Source organism: Cibotium barometz, chromosome 48, assembly GCF_041138505.1.
Source record: "Cibotium barometz isolate CiBa-2024 chromosome 48, ASM4113850v1, whole genome shotgun sequence".
Classification (NCBI taxonomy): Eukaryota; Viridiplantae; Streptophyta; class Polypodiopsida; order Cyatheales; family Cibotiaceae; genus Cibotium; species Cibotium barometz.
The window spans coordinates 1,136,649-1,155,380 of NC_141093.1; the positions used below are offsets into that span (position 1 = coordinate 1,136,649).

Consider the following 18,732-nt stretch of genomic DNA (forward strand, 5'->3'; position numbering starts at 1 on the left):
TACACTGCGTGCGTGCATGTGTTTCCCATGTGCACATGAAGGTAGTGTGTGTGTAAAGAATCTCTTTATAGCTTGTATATCTAACTTGAGTCTCGGAGAGCTAGTTCAGTATAAATATGTACCTTCACAAGGACAACCACACGCCTTTATGTGCATTCTCTAGTGTGTGAGCCTTCCCTGGCCATTATCTCTCTTGAGCCTCTTATATCTTGTGTTGTAGGTTTTTTCACCTTTAGTCCATGGTTTTTCCTACCCTGCATAATATGATTATTGAAATCATTGTGCTTACTACTTTGATCATTCTATTAACTAGCTTTTCTTTTAGTGCCTCTATTAACATCATTGTTAAGGTTAGCGCTTCTTATAATCCTAAGTTTGTCTTTGTAATCCACAAATAGCTACCCATTCCACCTTAGTTGTGTTGAATCTGTAGTGTAAACACACCTTGAACACCCAACCCTTGATATGATGGTGCTTGTAAGCTTAAATCACCCACCACATACTGACCCAAACTTTGACCATGCACTACTCTTAGTATCCTAGACACTTTTGTGACTTGCCTAAGACTAACTTACTATTTTTTATTTTTGATAAGTGGCTATATTCTAACCAAATTTGGTGCTTGAATTGATGAATTCTTACTGCCCTACTTAGACCATTGAATTGATGAATCCCTATTATCCCCCTTAGACCATTGACTAGCATTACTATTGTTAATCATAACTTGCTTTTTTAGGTAGTGTCTTCTGCTGCAATAATCCTTTGACCTTTGACCAATGTTGGCTGGGTTAACACTAGTCAAAGGACAATGGTTAACACTTTGACCAGTGTTGACTGGGTTAATAATGTGCAAGTGGAGGTGAGGTGAATCTTGAGATTTAGGGTCCCTATGGTATTGTAAAACACCTTGGTAAATTGTTGTTATAGAGCTAAACCCTAAAATCGATTATAGTCCAGCTCTTCTAGGTGATAGAGGGGGGAATAAGTTCCATCTTAGGGCTTGTCGAAGAACTTTCGCAACAAAGAAGCCACATTTATGTGCCCAGTGACATTAAACCTTGGGAAAGACATTTGTATGCTCATAACAATTAGGTGGTTAACAAAATTTTAGTGTCGTTATCATAACGTCATTGTGGAGCCAAGGCCTCTCACTAGTAAGCAAAGTTCTATCAAGTAGAGATTAGACCAAGAAGAGACATTACCAAAAAAACTAGAGTGGGACGCGAACATATCCACTCATTGCACCAACCCAGTAAGATTAAATGATTAGATTATATGATTTGTGGAACTAGAGCTCACGTAAGGATTAGGGATGGATTATGGATGCTTTCCATGAACATATAAATGGACACCACATAACTTCGAATGGGATGAGCTTCTCACCTGCCTTTGCAACCCCAAGGTCTACACATATAATGAACTTGGTGGTCTAGCAATGTGACATCCTCTCAACTCACCATGTGACATTTGCACTTGAAATTCATTTTTCATTCTCATTAGGTACTGATAGTTCGATTTCATATCACACATTGCCTACACAATGTACTATTTTGGTCTAAAAGGGCCACTTTATATATATTTTCTCTCTTTAAAGTACTACACACACGTGCGACATGCACACAGTCATGCATGCGTGTGTGGGCGCACACACACACACACACACATGTGGCTTATGCACATTGCACAACACCTTCTTGCATCATTTATAAACCATATGTGGCTTATGCACATTGCACAACACCTTCTTACATCATTTAGACCATAGATTGGTCTCGAGAGAGGATGGAGATGTTGGTTTTGTCTCACCGGAAGATGGTGATGGGGGTGTTTGCAATAACAAACAAGCACGCACATTGTATCGATCCAAATTAGTGGTGGCTTTTTTCAATTGAGAAAGAAGGCATAAAGGTGAGAAAGGGAACTGGAATCGAGAGAGGGCAAAAGTAGCGCCGTGCCCCTTCCTCTACATACATTGCGTGCGCGCGCGCGCGTGTCCTAATGAGAGAGGAGCAACGGGAGATTAACGTCTAGGTAGAGGAAGGAATGAATAGTAGGGTGGGTCGAACTCCAATCGACACAATGGCAGTGCCGCCAAGTTGCCAAGTTCCGACACCACGCCTGAGTGTTGGTGTCTGGGACTGAGTTACCCAGCTTTTCTCGGCGGAGGAGCGCTTCACTGATTTTTTATCCATGTCTGTTTTCTGCCGACTAGCAGCATCGGTGCCTGAGAAGGTTGGGCGTGGACATGGCGGAAGCTGTTGAAGTGGCGGCCTGGCTAAAGTCGCTGCCATCAGCGCCGGAGTTCCGGCCCACGGAGGCCGAGTTCGCCGACCCCATTGCCTACATTTCCAAGATTGAGCCGGAAGCTCGCAGCTATGGCATCTGCAAAATTATCCCGCCCTTCCCCAGGGTTCCCAAGAAGACCGTCATGGCCAACCTTAATCGCTCTCTCCTCCTGCAATCGCCGGACCCCGCCTCTACCTCCGCCTTCGCAGCCGTTCACGGTACGACGCCCAGCATCGCCCTCACCCCGTCGCAAGCTTTGGAGCTCAATTCTGCCTCGGAATTGGGCCGGAGCATGGGCGGCTTCATGGCCCCCCTTTTGAGACGCAGCATGAGCGGCTGCCTCCCCCCCCAGCCCAAGACCAGAAGCGCTCCTCCTTCCTCTTCCAACGATGCCGTACCAGGAGCAGGTGAGCTCAAAGCTAAGTTCAACACTAGGCGCCAGCAGCTGGGCTGCAGCGGCGGCAAGCGATCTAAAGGGCCGGTACAGACCCTTGCGCAAAAGCTCGTCTGGCAGAGCGGAGAGAGCTACACCGTGGAGCAATTCGAAGCCAAAGCGAGGCAATTTGCTCGAGCTCGCTTGAAAACCTCTAAAGATCTCCCCCCTTTGGTAATCGAGACGCTGTTCTGGAAAGCCGCAGCAGATAGACCGATCACAGTGGAGTACGCAAACGACATTCCTGGTTCGGCCTTCGGAGAGCCGTCTCAGCAAGTCAAGATGGCCACTACCAGCCGGAGAAAGAGAAAAAGGGGTTTCGAAGTGGACGATGTGCCCCTCATACAATCCCCTTCCAAAGAACCCAAGCTTGAGGTCACAGAGGAGGATCCCGGGCCGCTCCAAGAGACATACGACTCTTCTTCACAGCATCACAGTATCATAGAGACGGCTCCAAGCTCTGGAACTTCTTCGAGAGAATTGCATCGTGCCAAACTGTCTTGTTCTACCAAGCAAGGGTTAAGGCCGCCAAAAAAAACCACCCGTGGAGACACCCAAGGTGGACCAGGTTGGAAGTTGGCTAACAGTTGTTGGAACATGCGTGTCATGGCTCGCTCACCTGGATCTCTTTTGAGATTCATGCCTGATGAAGTACCTGGTGTGACTTCCCCCATGGTATACATTGGCATGCTCTTCAGCTGGTTTGCCTGGCATGTTGAAGATCATGAATTGCACAGTCTCAATTATCTGCACACAGGAGCTCCAAAGACCTGGTACGCTGTCCCAGGAGATGCAGCTCCAGCTTTAGAAGAGGTGGTCCGGGTGTATGGGTATGGGAACATCTCTGATCCTCGAGGTATTTTAGGCCTTTGTTTCTGATGCTTAATGTGCCTCATTGGTTTCACAAACTTCTCTTGTTTGTATGTTGCATTTTTGGCTTTCATCCGGCAGGTTCGAGCAACTTATCTACTATTGCTCATCATAATTTCCTGCCATGTCTGCTGTACACATGCATATTGTTTAGCAGGGTTGGGATTTATCACTTTTACTTAGCCCATCTTTCTTTTAATAATGCAGCTGCATTTGCTCTGCTGGGTGAGAAGACAACTGTGATGTCACCAGAAGTGCTAGTTGCAGCAGGCGTACCTTGTTGCAGGTAGATGCAAGTACATGTCATAACAACTGGGCTCATTGATTATTCAAAATGCTTTTAATCTTGTTTTGTTGCTTGTCTTGACCAACCAGGCTTGTGCAAAATGCTGGAGACTTTGTCGTTACATTTCCAAGGGCTTACCACCTTGGCTTTAGTCATGGTATTGTCACTTGTCTTTTTAAACTCGGCTTCATGTCTCACTGTCATGTTGTTGAACATAGTTGCAAGTAGGTTGCTGAGACACATGGATTATCACTTTTAATAACTCCTTAAAGCATGCTGGAAAATAATGATGATGTGTAGCATGCTAAACCTCAAGGAGATTCACATGTATCAGGATCCAGTGAGCGGGAAGATCCCTAGTTTGTTTTTTTAATTAGCATTTAGGAGATGATATAGGCATCTTTTATTGCAGATTGTATGCACAATGTAGTCTTTTTTGGTCTCATGGGCCGTTTTGGCCTTCCGCAGATGTTAATCTCTCTCCCTCCCTCTCTAATAAATTCCATATTTGGACCCACGAAAGAAGAGGTTATTTTGGACCCACGAAAGAAGAGGTTATTTTGGACCCATGAAAGAAGAGGTCATTAATGGCCCATGTAACCCTGTCATCTTGACAGAGAGTCAGTGTGCAGCTCTAGTAGGGGAGCTTTATACAAATCTCATCAGCTCCATAGACTCTTGTACTTGGTCATTTCTATATTTTATTGATAAGAAGATACTCTGAGGATGCTTTAAGCATCTCCCACTACAGCAACTTCATGGGACATTTTACTACAGTTGGTCTCATAGGCTGTTCTTGGCTATTCTTAGCTACATCTTTCTTTCTTTCTTTATTTCTCTGTGTGCTCTTTGTTCCTGTGATGGCCGTACGGACGCGAGCCCAGTACGAGCGGACGTCCGGCACGAACACACCACGTCTTTGCCGCACGCGGCCTCTTCATGGCTCATGATGGCTCCACCGGCCCGTCGAGCGCGTCTCGCGCGTTTGCCTTGCGGGTCTCGCCGATCACTTGCCCTTCATGCCCGGCTCGGCTCCATCGGCCTCACTTGGGACTTGCGTTCCATCCATGCTCTGCCGGCCTAGGGTCCATCGCGGCCCGTCGGCACGGCCCGGCGCGCCGGCCTCGGCGGCGGCCGTTTTTCCACTGTTCTCGGTCCCGTCGGCGCATTCGGTCCCGACTCCATCAAGGTTGGGAGGGCATCCCCCGGGCACTCGGCTCCCTAGCAACCCCGCCCGCAACACGGGAGGCCTAACGTGCCTACCCGGTGCGTGAGTGCGTCTAGGTGCCTACCATGGGTCCATGCTTTGCCCCTCCAAGCACTTCCTCCCCATATAGATGCACTTCCTCCCCATATAGATGCATTATATTCGGGGCGGTCTAGCATACCCCTCGGGCACCATGTCCCTCCGGATAGAAATCCCGCGACGCGTCACGGAAAACGGCCGAAACGGCCGTTTTTAGCCGAAACGGCCGAAAACTGACGGACGCGTCACAGTTCCTGTTTCTATTCTTGTAAATTTGTGGTTTGTTTTAGGAGTTTATGATAATGTATCACATGATGCCTTTGAGACAGAAAGTTGGAAGGGCACTTCTCAAAAGGAATAATTTTTCTAAATGCAAAATCCAGCTGAATGTCCTTCAAGGCCAGCATTCCTTAGCATTCTGTTATATTGAAATTTGCAGAGATGCTTAGGGATGTCTGCGCAATGCATATGCTTTTGGATGATAGGAGTCAGAATCGATGTTTTGAAGCTTAGGACTGCAAGAATTTTGCCATCAGGGGTCCTATCTTGAACCTTTTGTGATGCATGCCTTGAGAGGATTTTTGAGAGCCGCTAAGTTCCTTTTGAGGCTTGCTTGACATCCTTAATTTTATTTGAATACACAGTGCCATGTTGTCTTTCAGTATCTTTCTTTATCTAGGCCTGATGATTTTTCCTTACAATCAAAGCGTCAGCAGTAGTGACTTTTACTACTTTTTCTCCTATTAGTAAAGCAAATACAAGAGGGGGCATGAGGGGGGAAGAAGGGGGGGAAGGGTGGGGTTGATCATCAGTATCGAGTGACAGTGTGCTGTAGATTTTCTCAGCAATACAGTGTGTTTTGTTTGGGTTATCATTCATGTGGTAATATGGCTACATTAGTCATGCTTCTGCCATAGTTGTTATGCATGATGGAGTTGATGATTTGTGTGTTCTCTTTATTGCTAGCCTTCATCATAGCTGATCTGCCCTTCACCCCTGGAAAAACTCAGTTTGATTTTTCATCTATGAAGTTTTGTTTAGTGTGGTGACATGTCTTTATACATGAACCTGCACCTGCTCTTGGGCGCTGAGGACTCGAGTGGGGATGTCATAGCACGTAGCCTATGTTATGCATGATGGAGCTGATGATTTGAAGCTTTGTGAGAAGAATCTCATGGAATCAAGATCACACTTTGGCTTTTGTTAAGTTTGGGAAATAAGATTGGTATATATAGTTGCTATACCCTCCAGCAGGTGGCTGTTGAGTTTAGGAAAAGCCAGCCAATAGTCTGGATTTAAGATGTTTCATGTTCTCCATATATTATTATAAACGCGGAAAAAAAAGATAAAGATGAAGGTGCTCTTTGAATCAAGAGCTAACAGAATCTATGGAGGCCAAGCATGGAAGCAAAAAGACCAACAGGGAATGGGAATGGGCCGGAGAGCTGGAGATGGGTTAGGAGGAAAGGGGAAACCGAGTCAATAAATGCAGAGTATCTAGCTTTAGAATCTGCCAATGTGTTACCAACTTCAGCATGTTTCTAGCTTTTGCAAGCTGAATCAAGAGATGCTGCACAAAGCTTGTAATTTGTTGTTGAGTGGTTTATGCTCATTTTTTATTTCAGCAATGTACATTTAGTAGGTTAGGCATTTGAGAGATCTGCCTTTTGTCTTCTGCTCCACATTTTTTTCTCTCTCAAACATCAAGTGGCAATATTGACTGACTGAGGACAAGCCTTGTGCCTTATGAAGGGCTTTGTGTGAATATATGCTCGTGTGTGTGTGTGTGTGTGTGGTTGCCTTCGCTTCCCAACTCATAGATTTGGGAAACATTTCTGGCTCTTTGGCAGACATCTCAGAACTTTGTCCCAATACTCACTTTTTCTATTTTGGGTGAGATATTGGGCCCTATGGACCATCTGGAGTGAACACAATTTTGCATATTTGGGAAGGCACAATCTCCAATCATATGAATCTTTCCGAGCCTCATTGCGACAGTCTGTATATGCTGCTTGCCTTGAGGGTGACATGGATGCATCTTGTATTCAGCTTTTCTTCGAGTGCTTTTGATCTTTGGATATTCTCCACTCTGGAGAATATGATTATGTAAACTTTCTTGTGTGCTTCCATTAGGCTCTCCTTTGGAGTCTAATGTCTTGTATATTGACTTTATGAAAATATAACAATTACTGGTTTTACTAAAAAAAAAAGTGTGTGTGTGTGTGTGTGGAGTGCTTGTGTGAGAGCATATCTTGATACAGTGTTCTACACCCACTATTGGGCACTGATGACGTTAGTGGGGATGTCGTAGTATCTAGTCCATACTATGCATAATGGAGTTGATAGTTATATAGTCTTGTGGGTTGACTACCATGAGTATATAACATTCACGTTCCTAAAAGGTGAATTTGGGCATGTTCTTGGATTCATCTAGGTATATATATATACAGAGCCAATATAGGAGGACCCTAGTTGATGATGTGTCATTTTTAAGTGGAGGTGGAGTGGTGAGCATGTAGTGTGAAGAAACAGCACTTTTCCAGCCCTAAAAAGGGAGTTTCTGGTTATTTTATATTATATTTTTTTTGGGGTTTTTGTCTTGGCTGCTGGCCTACACCTTTATGGTGACCGACCAGCACCCCCCTTTACTATATGTAGCATTGCCCATACCTCATCATCAGTGTACCACTTCATCACCATATAAGGTACCACCTGGCCACCTACAAGCAGAGGCTCATATCTGCGTTTTCCTCTGCTGGTCCAGGCCGCCTTCTGCAGGGCTCACATCAGCCAACATCAGGCTGTTTTCTTGTCAGTGCCTACATCAGCTTGCATCAGCGTTTTTGCTTCAGCAGATATCTGCGTTTTGCTGTAGCATACATCAGCGCTATACATCAGCCCACCTCTGTGCTTACATCAGGCTTACGTCAGGGTTTATATCAGCGTTTATCTCAGCCTTCTTCAGCGCATGCATCAGGGCTCACATCCAGCATATCTTGTGTGTTTTGGCACAGCCCTTGGGACAACAGCCCTCTTTGCTACTTCGGGACAACAGCCCTCTTTGCTACATTGGGACGGCAGCCCTCCCTGCTTCAGGTACGCAGCACCCGTGTCACCAGAGCTTGCACCACTCGGGATGGCAGCCCTCTCTGCTCCAGGTACGTAGCACCCGTGTCATCAGAGACTGCACCACCATCATCGTCATCGACGTTACCTTTTTCCGCTGCCACTATCACCTCGGAGTGCTTTGCCACACATCGACGCGAGCCTTCGTCATCCACCGTGCTTCAGCTCCAACGTCCTTCTCTGCGTCAGCACTGGTCTTCTTTTTTCTTAGAGTCACCTCTCTTATGAGGGCTCTTTTACATATCTGCACTCACCTTTATATATATATTCACTCACATATTTCATGCAGTGTGGTTTTGCTCTGATCTCTCGTATATTTGGTCCTTCTGTCCTTTTGCCCTGACATGTAGTTGTCGGGATCTATCCCCTTCTAGGGTCACTCACAAATCAGCCTTCCATGTTTTCCATCCATCAAAGCTTGTTGAGGGGATGATTGGATCTTTGAGCCCAAAGTGGTTTGTGAAATGAGGTGGGGTCCAACATGGGCATGTGCTTCTGCAGGATAGAATGGGATGGAGAAAAGAAGTTGACTTTTAGTGTAAGCAGAAAGTTGAGAACCCACAATGTTTTCGCTTCACAGCAGAAGCTGCAGGATGATTTGGGGGTGACACTCATCCAACCCATGGTCATACAAGAGCAGGCACACCTAATCTTTCAGTACCTTAGAAGTATTGACACATACATCGATGTTGGGATTGATGCATGTGACATGGGAGTATACAACATAAACTTTTGGGTGCATAGTAGAAATCTCAAAATAACATCTAGTCGCCACCTCCTTTGGCATCTCTCTCTGTAAAGCATGTGTTTTTGGTCTTGGGGGATCTCATTTTATTGTGAGGTCTCTTGGAGGAAGAAGGCTGGCCTTTCTTGCAGTAGAGCATTGTTAGCTCTCTCTTTTCTGTTGCTCCAGCCATATGTAGAATGGCTTTATGTGACACTGTTTCACAGTGTCCATAAAATCATCCCAAGCCAAAGTTATCTTGTTGAAAGCGAGGATTGCTCCAAAGAATTGGCACTCATTTTTGAGATGACACGCCAACAACTCCATTAGCTGCCGCTGGCTTTCCACCATTTGAAGGATCATTTGCAACATCATATCTTAGCCCTAAAATTTCCGTGTTGTGTTAGGGATTCCTATTTAAGCAACTGATCAATGGTTGCACAAGAAAAGTATAGACGGTAGTACACACTACACCAAAGACTGGCCCCAATGGCCACCAAGACACTCCCCCTCCCCTTCTCTCTAACCGCAAAAGACAACCAAAACGGGGGAAATGTGTTATGTGCATGCACATGTACATGCTAATCCCAGGGCTGATCGTTGAAGGGCAACAGATAAAGAACAAGATTAGGGCCAGATTTTGGAGCTTCTGCTGCTGGTTTGGGCAAGACAACCTTGTGGAGGACACAGGAGGCTGTCGGCCAGTTTATGAAGGATTATGTCTCTGTCGGCTGCAGCATTTTATGGAATATTTGTCCAGGAGCTGGCCGATAGCAGGTTGAAGTCCATAAAGGGATTTCAGCTGTTTTGCTTGGCTGCAAGTTCACTGTGTACATGGGATATTGGTTGCAAGTACAAGGTCACCTGGTTATGTTTCTTGGCATGGGAGCAACGCAAGCTCTCATGGGTGCATGTCCATGGAGCAGATTGCTTTCTTCCTGCTTGGAAGGAACAGAGGGACCTGCAGTTTTGGGCATACCTGTGTAACATAGTTGTGGGGCAGAAATACAGCCAGACATATTTAGTAAGAGCTCTCTCGTTTTTTTGTGTGTTGTGTTGGCACTACATTTGAGTATGTGCCGAGAATGTTTCACGTGGAAACAAGACATGGTTTTCATGTTGGGCCAGACCAGATGTTTAATGGGGAAACAAGTCACCCGATGTTTGGTGAAGCAGGTCTTTGTTTCATGTGGAAACATGTTTTTGGGTTTCCTCAGGAGATAGGTCACATGCAGGCAGCAGTCACAAGAGTGGACACATGTTTGGTAAAGCCTTGCTACTGATTGGACAGGGGACAGGGAATCCATGACTGAGATGGATAGTACCCTGGGAAGGTAGAGAGGAAGTGTACAAGTGTGTCTACTGTATGGTATGCTGTGTTGTGATGCAAGTTCTCTTTTGGGAGACAGTTTAGGAGTCTTTGTTGTGATGCAGAAGCACTGGATGTGTTTGAGTGTGATGCTGTCCATGGTGTGAGAGGCTATGGATGGTTGTGGTAGCCCTGATCATGGGAGAAAGCTTCTGTATGATCATGCAGGACACATGTGAAAGAGTCTTTTGAAACAATGGTTGGACTTGTTTGTGGATGTCGAGTGGATATGAAGCCATGATGCAAGGTCTCTGCAGGCTTCAGGAGTTCTACTGTGACGACTGAGTTTCCAGCCTTATTGTAATCAAAGCTCTCTTATAATCAATTAAAGAAATACCGCAAGGGGCGCCACTGCGTTTTGGGGCCAATTGGTGTCCGTGTTATGTTTGCAGGAGCACTGTAGCTCCCCCTGTTTGTTTTCCTTTTCTTGGTCCTCAAAGGTGTTGCCTTCAAATAAGTGTCATGCCATTGAGACATCTCGCCATCAAACCGCTTGCCTCCTGACTTCTTTTTCTAGCTACCTTTAGGTGATTCATCTTTGTCCTCATCCTTTTTCGATGGATGGTTGGATCTAGATCAAGCTCTTTAACTCCATTTAGATAAATTTGGGGCTGATTTGGATTGCCTCCACTTTATATGCAAGTCCTTCGTAACTATGATTTGGGCAAACTTAAAGCCCTCGTTGGATAATAGGGTGAAACCCTGTCTCAAATTTCTTTTTCCACTTATCATCCGAAACATGCATAAAAGGTTTGACTTTGAGAAGCACCCTCCAAAACTTTGCAATGTAGAGGGGTAATTAACATGCGCTCATCTTGGGATATTTAATCTCACTCTTAACGTACGTGCTTCTCGAGGTTTGTGGGCAGAAATTGTGCATAAAACATTGCTTTAAAATCATCGCATGTGGTGATGGCCATGGTGGCAAGCTTTCTAGCCAATCTCCGATTTTACTGGTGCTGTTAAGGTGCAAATAGGTGTCACTTTGCTCCACATCATTGCTTACATAAGAACCTTTTAAGAGGTTGTTAACCACACACAAAAGAACACACACACTAGAACCTCTTCATTTAATGCCTAAGCTTGCTTTTTTTTTGGGGGGGGGGTGGGGGGGGGGGAAACCACTGTTAAATCTTATATTCGAGAACCCTCAAAGTGAGAGGCTCTCATTAAAGTACGTCTAAAAACAGTGGAAAAACACTTCATAGTTCTGGCGATCAATCTGTTGTAGCTCAAAACTGTCATGCAATGATTGACGTAATGAGCAAGAGAAGTATACGTACTTGTTAATCTGAGGTTGTGCAAACACCTCATAATTACGATCCAGCCTATTGTCCATATAGCCCAATATCCTAGCAAAGAAAAGTGCATATTCATGTAGTCTGTTTGGATATCTTCCAAACATCCAAAACATTTTTCCAAATGTCACCCCTAGGGAATCTTGTTCGCATATCCGAAAATAGACAATTCAGAAAATCCATTGTGTTAGGGCATGCCCATAGCAAATGATAAATACTCTCCATCTGATGATGGCATCGCAAACAATTTGGAGCCGCAATTTTCCGCTTTGCCAAATACTCTCCTACTGGCAGCGTTCTCGTGAGGCATATCGATAGAAAAACCTTTTGTTTTAAAGGCAATTTGCTTTGCCATATTCTCTCCAAAATTACCTTTCCACTAGCCTAAGGACTTGTTCATATGCCACACCCGATCCGCATGCCCCTTTATCCATGGCTGTGGAAGCAGTAATCTATATGCCCTTGCCGTTGTTAGTATAAAAGAGGAACCTCCGTAATATAACTTGGTCGGCTGTTCTTTAGCAGCCAATCATCCTGTTGTTGCACAACCAATATATACGACATTTTCCCAATTCTTGCTAGTTGAACGACAACAAGTCTTCATACAGGGTGGTAATGGGCTCCCAATTGCCACTGTCGTCGTGCTTGTGGAAACGATAATGGTATGCCTTCAATCGATATGACATCTCCCACTGTGCAAATTCCTTTTTGTGCTAAAAAATAAGCTTTTCTTGGTTGAGCCGGTGCCAATGGCATATCGAATGCTCTACTCCAATGCACATTTTCAGCTTCTACTGTGTTTCCAGGAGGCACAGGCCTATGTGCCCAATGCAAATGTATGAGCACAAACTTCCAATCTTGCAGCAATTTGGAAGAATATGGGCAGCTTGGGATTTTTCCTTGTACTTGACCTACCAAGATATTCCCGTTGGAGAGATTCCAATGCCCAAAAGAATCAACCTTGTATCGCGCACACATTGCAGCCAGCATCCGTGCCCAGCTATCCTTGTTCCATGAAAGTTATCATCATGGTACTTTTGCGAGCGAGTACATGGCAATGCACATTCAAGATATTCAATCCACACCATGCATCCTACCATGAGGTCCTAGTCCAAATGACCCTTGGCGTCAACCTAAGTCCCCTGCCATGAGGACACTATGGAGTCTGACCGTAGGTCTAGAAGCATAGAGAATGCCCAAATAGTGACATGAGGTGGCCCAATGGCCACCTTCTCCCACTATGGAAAGGCTTATCCTCTCTCTCTCTCTCTCTCTCTCTCTCTCTCTCTCTCTCACACCTGCCCGCACATGCACGCTCCCTCTATGATATCCCCCATCAGCCACCCCTACCCCCACCACCAGATCCCCGTCCCACCATCTCCACCTTCTTCACAAAGGGCATGGTCCTCAAGGCCATTTACAGACTACGCAATGGGCAAGCCCAAGATCATAAGGGACTTACTGCCGAGTACATCTCGCATGCCGATGATACCCTGGCGCCCCTACTAGCCTACATGTTCAATAGAGCCCTTTGTGAAGGATTTCCACCCTCTTGGTCAACCAACACCATCACCCCCCTCCTCAAAGCCGGAGATCCACTTGATCCTAATAATTTCAGGACGATCATGATTGACCACACATTGGCCAAACTCTATGGATCAGTGCTAGAGGTGTAGCTCAGTTCATTTGCAGAGAGCCAGGGATGCAGAGTCTTAGGACAGGCTGCATTCGGAGGAGCTACTCTACCCTTGACCACATCTTCACCCTCCGTGCCATCATCGAGGAGGGTAGAGCATGACATCAGAGGATTTACTGCTGCTTTGTGGATTTCCGCAAAGCTTTTGATACTGTACCCTGAGCCCGCCTCCTACACCGTCTATAGGAGATAGGAGTCCCATCTGACATGGTTTGGAGCATCATTGCCCTCTATGAGTCTGTCTCACCGGACGAGTGAGAGCCCCAAGAGGTACATCATAGGAGATTTCCAGCACTATTGGGGTGAAACAGGGCTGCCCTCTATCACCCACTCTTTTCGGCCTCTACATTGATGAGATCTCGAGCTTCATTGACGGATTAGGCGGGGCTGGTCCCACATTGGTAGGCATATTGATCCCCATACTACTTTATGCAGATGACATCGTCCTCCTCTCAGACTCAGCTGAGGGACTTCAGAGACAGTTGGATGCCTTACAAGACTTCTGCACTGAGCGGGACATCTCTGTTAACCTTGTTAAAACCAAGGTAATGGTCTTCAATACCTCTCACCCCTTCACATCCAGATTGAGCTTCACATATAGAGGGGATCTTGTGGAGATTGTCTCATCCTATGTCTACCTCGGTGTCACTTTCAGTGGCCCACGCTTCACCGTGTTTCCTGCAACACATGCCAGTGACATGGGGATATGCAGCCTTGAGCTTACTTGAGCGGTAGTGCTTCTAGGCACATTTCCAAGAGCCTAGGACGAAGGGCTGGCTTTTTGACACCCTCGTCACACCAGCCTTGATGTATGGAGCAGCCTTCTGGGGCCAGATTTATTCGATGAGGATTGGCAGCGAGTTGAGAGGCCCCAGGTCATGATGTTCTCCTGTATGATCCGCAGCAAACCATCAGTTGTCCAGGCAGAGTTTGCTACAGCTCCGATGGTAGTGGATGCACTCTTCGAGACTGTCACATACCTCCATCGCATCAGTCACATGAATCTCCACAAGTACCCGAGGCTTGCCCTGGAGTCCTCAAGACAACTAGCACTTGAGGGCCACTCTGGAGTATGGTACGCACTAGTTTCCACTTGGTTCTCAGTATATGGGCTCCTCATGGACCGCCCACCCCCCCTTCAGTATAGTTTGGACTCCCCTTTTCTCTGGCTCTCTCATGAGGATACCAACCGGGTTATCCGGTTAGATCTTCTCAGCCTCTACACACATTGCACATGGATCACACCTCCGGAGCTCCCCACGAAGACGCACTTCTACAGAGATCACTTCCTCACACTCACTGAGGATGGATTCATCCAGCAGCCGGGCTACTTGAGTGTTCACATGTCCCATGCCATGCGGATTGCGATTGGCTAGATACGGGTTTCATCCCACCGCCTCAGAGTGGAGACAGGTAGAGCTGAGCACATCTTCAGAGCCGGGAAGCTGATACGGAGACTGGGAGAAGAGAGGATCTGTCGATTATGCCACACAGAGGTTGAGATGGAGGAACATTACATATGCCGTTGCCCAGTATACTATGAGATCCGCGGGAGGTTTCAATGTCTATTTCGTGAGGGATTTGGTCCACTTTCCAGGATCATTGACTTCTAGGACCAGCGTTGCCTAGGCCTCTTCCTGCTTGAGCTCTGCAGACACGACACCTTCTTGAGAGACTTCAGCCCCAGCCACCCCGCCCCCTCCCTTGCCAGCCAACCATCACCAGTTTCTTCTGGACCGAGGAGGTGGACGGCACCGATATAGTGGATCTTGTGGACCCTCCATGAGCTGCTCCAGAGCTACCTCGCCATAGAGGAGTTACCTCGGATTGAGCCTCCGCACTTTAGCATGCCTGACGCCCCCGGCCCCTTGGCCGTCGGCCACGATCACCTCATCAGCCCCAGATCCAAGACATGCTCCACCGCCATCGAGCTACCTTTTCACGTGACATAGCTAAGGGAGACCTCTTGGCCATACTCATTAGCCCTATGCTTGATATTTTGGAGAGTGATATACAATCTACTCGGAGTTGATGCTGCTCTCATGTTTCTATGTTCTTAGTATTCCATGATGAGTTTCCATGGACAGTTTTGTATCACCTAGTGAGATAGCTGTGTTTATGTTTTCTTTCTGTTTTATTTTCCATTCCATGATGAGATATGCTATGGACATTATTGTATCACTTTGGTCTCATAGGCCTATTGGGTCTTTAGGAGACGCTTAATATATCTTTCTTTCTTTCTTTCTCTCTCTCTCTCTCTCTCTCTCTCTCCCCCCTTGGGCAAATAGGCGCCTTTTTCATGAGGTAGAAGAAGACAATTTCTAGCATAATCAGTCCGTACACATGTAGATGAACAGAAGCGTCTAGTAGAAGACAATTTTTAGCATAACCAGTCCATACACATGTAGATGAAGAGAAGCGTCTAGTAGAAGATGATGGTGAATCTCACCACAGAAAGCACGGAAATGAGTTCAAATCTGGTGATAACATTAAGTTCGAAGATTACCATGGCAGAGTTTGATGTAAATAAAGTGCTTGATGAGAGAAGTAGACCTTATGCAAGTCTCCTACAAAGGTTGAGAATACTACAAATTTAATGAGAAAATATATGTAGTGTGCACATAAGAGATGAAGAGCAAAATAGAGTTTGAGATGGGATTTAAGCCCATCATCCAACATGGGTTGGAAATCTATATGAATCAAATACCAATTCAGCAATAGCTATAGAGAATCTCCTTGTCAAATGGTTGCAAAGCAAGGGAAAGGCTGATTACAATCAGCCCAAGGGTGGATAGCCATCCAAAATGGATGCAAAGGATGCTTTAAAAAAATCATAATGCTTCCAAAAAGAAGCTAGGACCCAAGTGATGCTTCTCGTTATGAATTGTGCGAGGGAAGATGCTTTACATGTGGAAGCAAGGAATATATATTTGCTAAATGCCTAGAAATACAAAAGACACAAGAGGAAAGGCTTCGTGTGAATGTAAGGCTTGGGGTCAGCTGAAAGATGAGCCAACCCTCTTTTAGTTTGATTATTGCTCCACAGATAACTTTATATCCACACATATGGCTGATGCCATAGGCGTGGATGTGCCTCGCATGGAATGCCCATGCCTTAGATGCAAATGTAACTCGTGTGATCGGAGAGCTGCATATATATACATGGATATTTAGATCATGAGAGTTTCTTAATTTCTCCTTTTTGCAAGGATGGGGTATGTCTTGGCATGTCTTAATCCTCGAAAGGATTATGTATCCAAGATCACCTTGATGCATAGAGGCTGTGAACATGTCATAGAGGCTAGTACCACTGGTGATACAATTCTTTTCCCCTCCCAAAAAGAGATCCTCTTATTACTTAAAAGAAAGTCCGCCAAGAGGCATAGTACAACCCTGTCCATGACAGTAACAAAGCGGGAAAAAAATTGAAGCGGGGATCCCACCATGGCTGGCCGCTCTCGGAGGGAGGCTACATCATAGAGGGAAGGGGGGAGGCCTGCAATGCCACATGATCGTGTCCACCATCTGCCTTCCTGGTGAGGAAGGGTCCTGTACCCCAAATGCGGCAGAAGGTTGCCCGCATTGTCTCTACATGAGAAGCTCTTGTCAGGTGCTCTAGGCGTCCCCATAGGGTGGGGATGAGATCAACTCATATAGCTCAAATGCTCTTCACCAAGGGAGTGGACTCACTAGTCTCAGTGCAACGTGCATGCCAAATGTGCTAGGTGGCCAAGCTGTAGATGAGCTCTTAGCCCTAGCATGTGTTAGTCTTCGGGGTCTATTGTCGGCCAGGGGTTGTGGCCACTATCGCCACTCAAATGTGATGGTGCGACAACACGAGAGCTACGTCTTCTCCATCATCCTTGTAGAAGAGTGTTGGGCCAGCCCCACCTTCCCCTTCCTCCCCAGGTAACGGTACGAGCAATGGTGGGTTGGAAGTGAAGAGGCGGGAACGCACCACCAAACCCACGCAATCCCGAAGGTAGTGTTGGTGGGGTTCATCGGGGCTGTCTCATTTGCGACACAGTGCTGGCCGTCTTGAGATCGCTAGCCAAGTGCCCACTGCAAAGCTTCGGTGAGCCAACAACCACAAGAAGTATGAAACCTTCCGGGTATGGAAGTTGCGCCTTGCCCATGGCAAGGCCGGTGAGCCAACAATGACAAGAAATATGAAACCTTCCGGGGATGGATGTTGTGTCTGTAGCACTTTTGCAAACATCCTCGAGGAAGGTGGTTGGAATGACCTGAGTTTGCGAGTGAGGGGATGCAATGGGGATACCGTTGATAGGATTTTTTATGGCCCAAGGGATATGCTCAATGGAGATGCCCACCCCGACCCCAAGAGGAAAAATAACAAATGGGGTATGGTTAGGAACCTTAGGAAATAGGGGATTGTTGCATAGATATCTGCGCATTAGTGAACCAGTTGTTATTAGCTGCCCTTAGGTGAAGGGAGGACTGTTGCATGGAGAATAGCCGACAAGATTGGGTAGAGTAGTTGAGGGTATGCATGGAGATAGAGCGCAATTGCGTGAAGAGGCGAAGGAGAGAAAGCTTGTATGTGTGAGAGCATTGTGTGTTGTAGAAGAGAGTGGCAAGAGCACTAGTTTTTGTTGGGAAGTTTTCTGTGAAGCTTGTTGGATATCATTTGGCTTGCTCTAAGAAGAAGGCAACGTGGGGACTGCTAGAGGAGACTTACATCTTTCTAGAGCACGGATTGCAAAGGTGATAGAGGGTTCTGTGTGGAAAGTGGTGTCCCAGAACCTCTCAGGCTCTGTTGGAACTTGGATTAGATCAAGGATTGCTCAAAACACTTCCCAGTTGTGTTGGATGGTTGAAGCCTGCAAGCTGTAGCTGCAGATCTTTGTTCTTATTGATCTTGATAGGGTTGAGAATACAAGTCTGGTTTCTGTTGAGGCCATTTGTGTGAGAGTTCTCTTGATCTGTTGCTGTTTTCTCTCATGTGCCCAGTTCCCAATTCTCCGGGTCTCTTGTGAGTTGCGCAATTTTCTTAAAATTCACAGAAGAGTTAATTGTGTGGAATTGTTTTGGTTGTTTTGGTTGTTTTGGTTGAATCAGTGTTGTTTGGATGGAATTCTATTGAAGTTAAGGCTATGAGTGAAGAACTGACTCTGGTTGAGTTTGTGCTGGGTCAGTTAGCTTGAGTAGGGGTCAATCATAGTCAATTGTACATGAGAATTATTAGTAGACGCTGTAAGGACCTTGATTTAACTTGTTTGAGTTGAGGGGAAGTGATTCTGTGTCTTAGCTAACTGTTGGAGGTCTGTCAAAGGACAACTGTTAGCAGTCAGAAGACCTTGTAGTTTGACAGGGTTTCTGTGGCAGTAGTGAAACATTTGCTGTCAGCTAAGTGATTCTAAGATTGGGTTCTAGCTTC

At 46.0% G+C, this 18,732-nt stretch overlaps 1 protein-coding gene across 1 annotated transcript in view; it reads left to right on the forward strand.

The window, feature by feature from the left end:
* The first annotated feature begins 1,998 nt into the window (after window positions 1-1,998).
* LOC147610689 (uncharacterized) overlaps window positions 1,999-18,732 on the forward strand; it is a 61,090-nt gene continuing 44,356 nt past the window's right edge. The window contains exons 1-3 of the mRNA XM_086785119.1: window positions 1,999-3,575; window positions 3,797-3,875; window positions 3,965-4,032. Coding sequence (XP_086641245.1) covers window positions 2,246-3,575; window positions 3,797-3,875; window positions 3,965-4,032 — 1,477 coding nt within the window. The 5' untranslated portion in view covers window positions 1,999-2,245. The remainder of the gene's footprint in view (window positions 3,576-3,796; window positions 3,876-3,964; window positions 4,033-18,732) is intronic.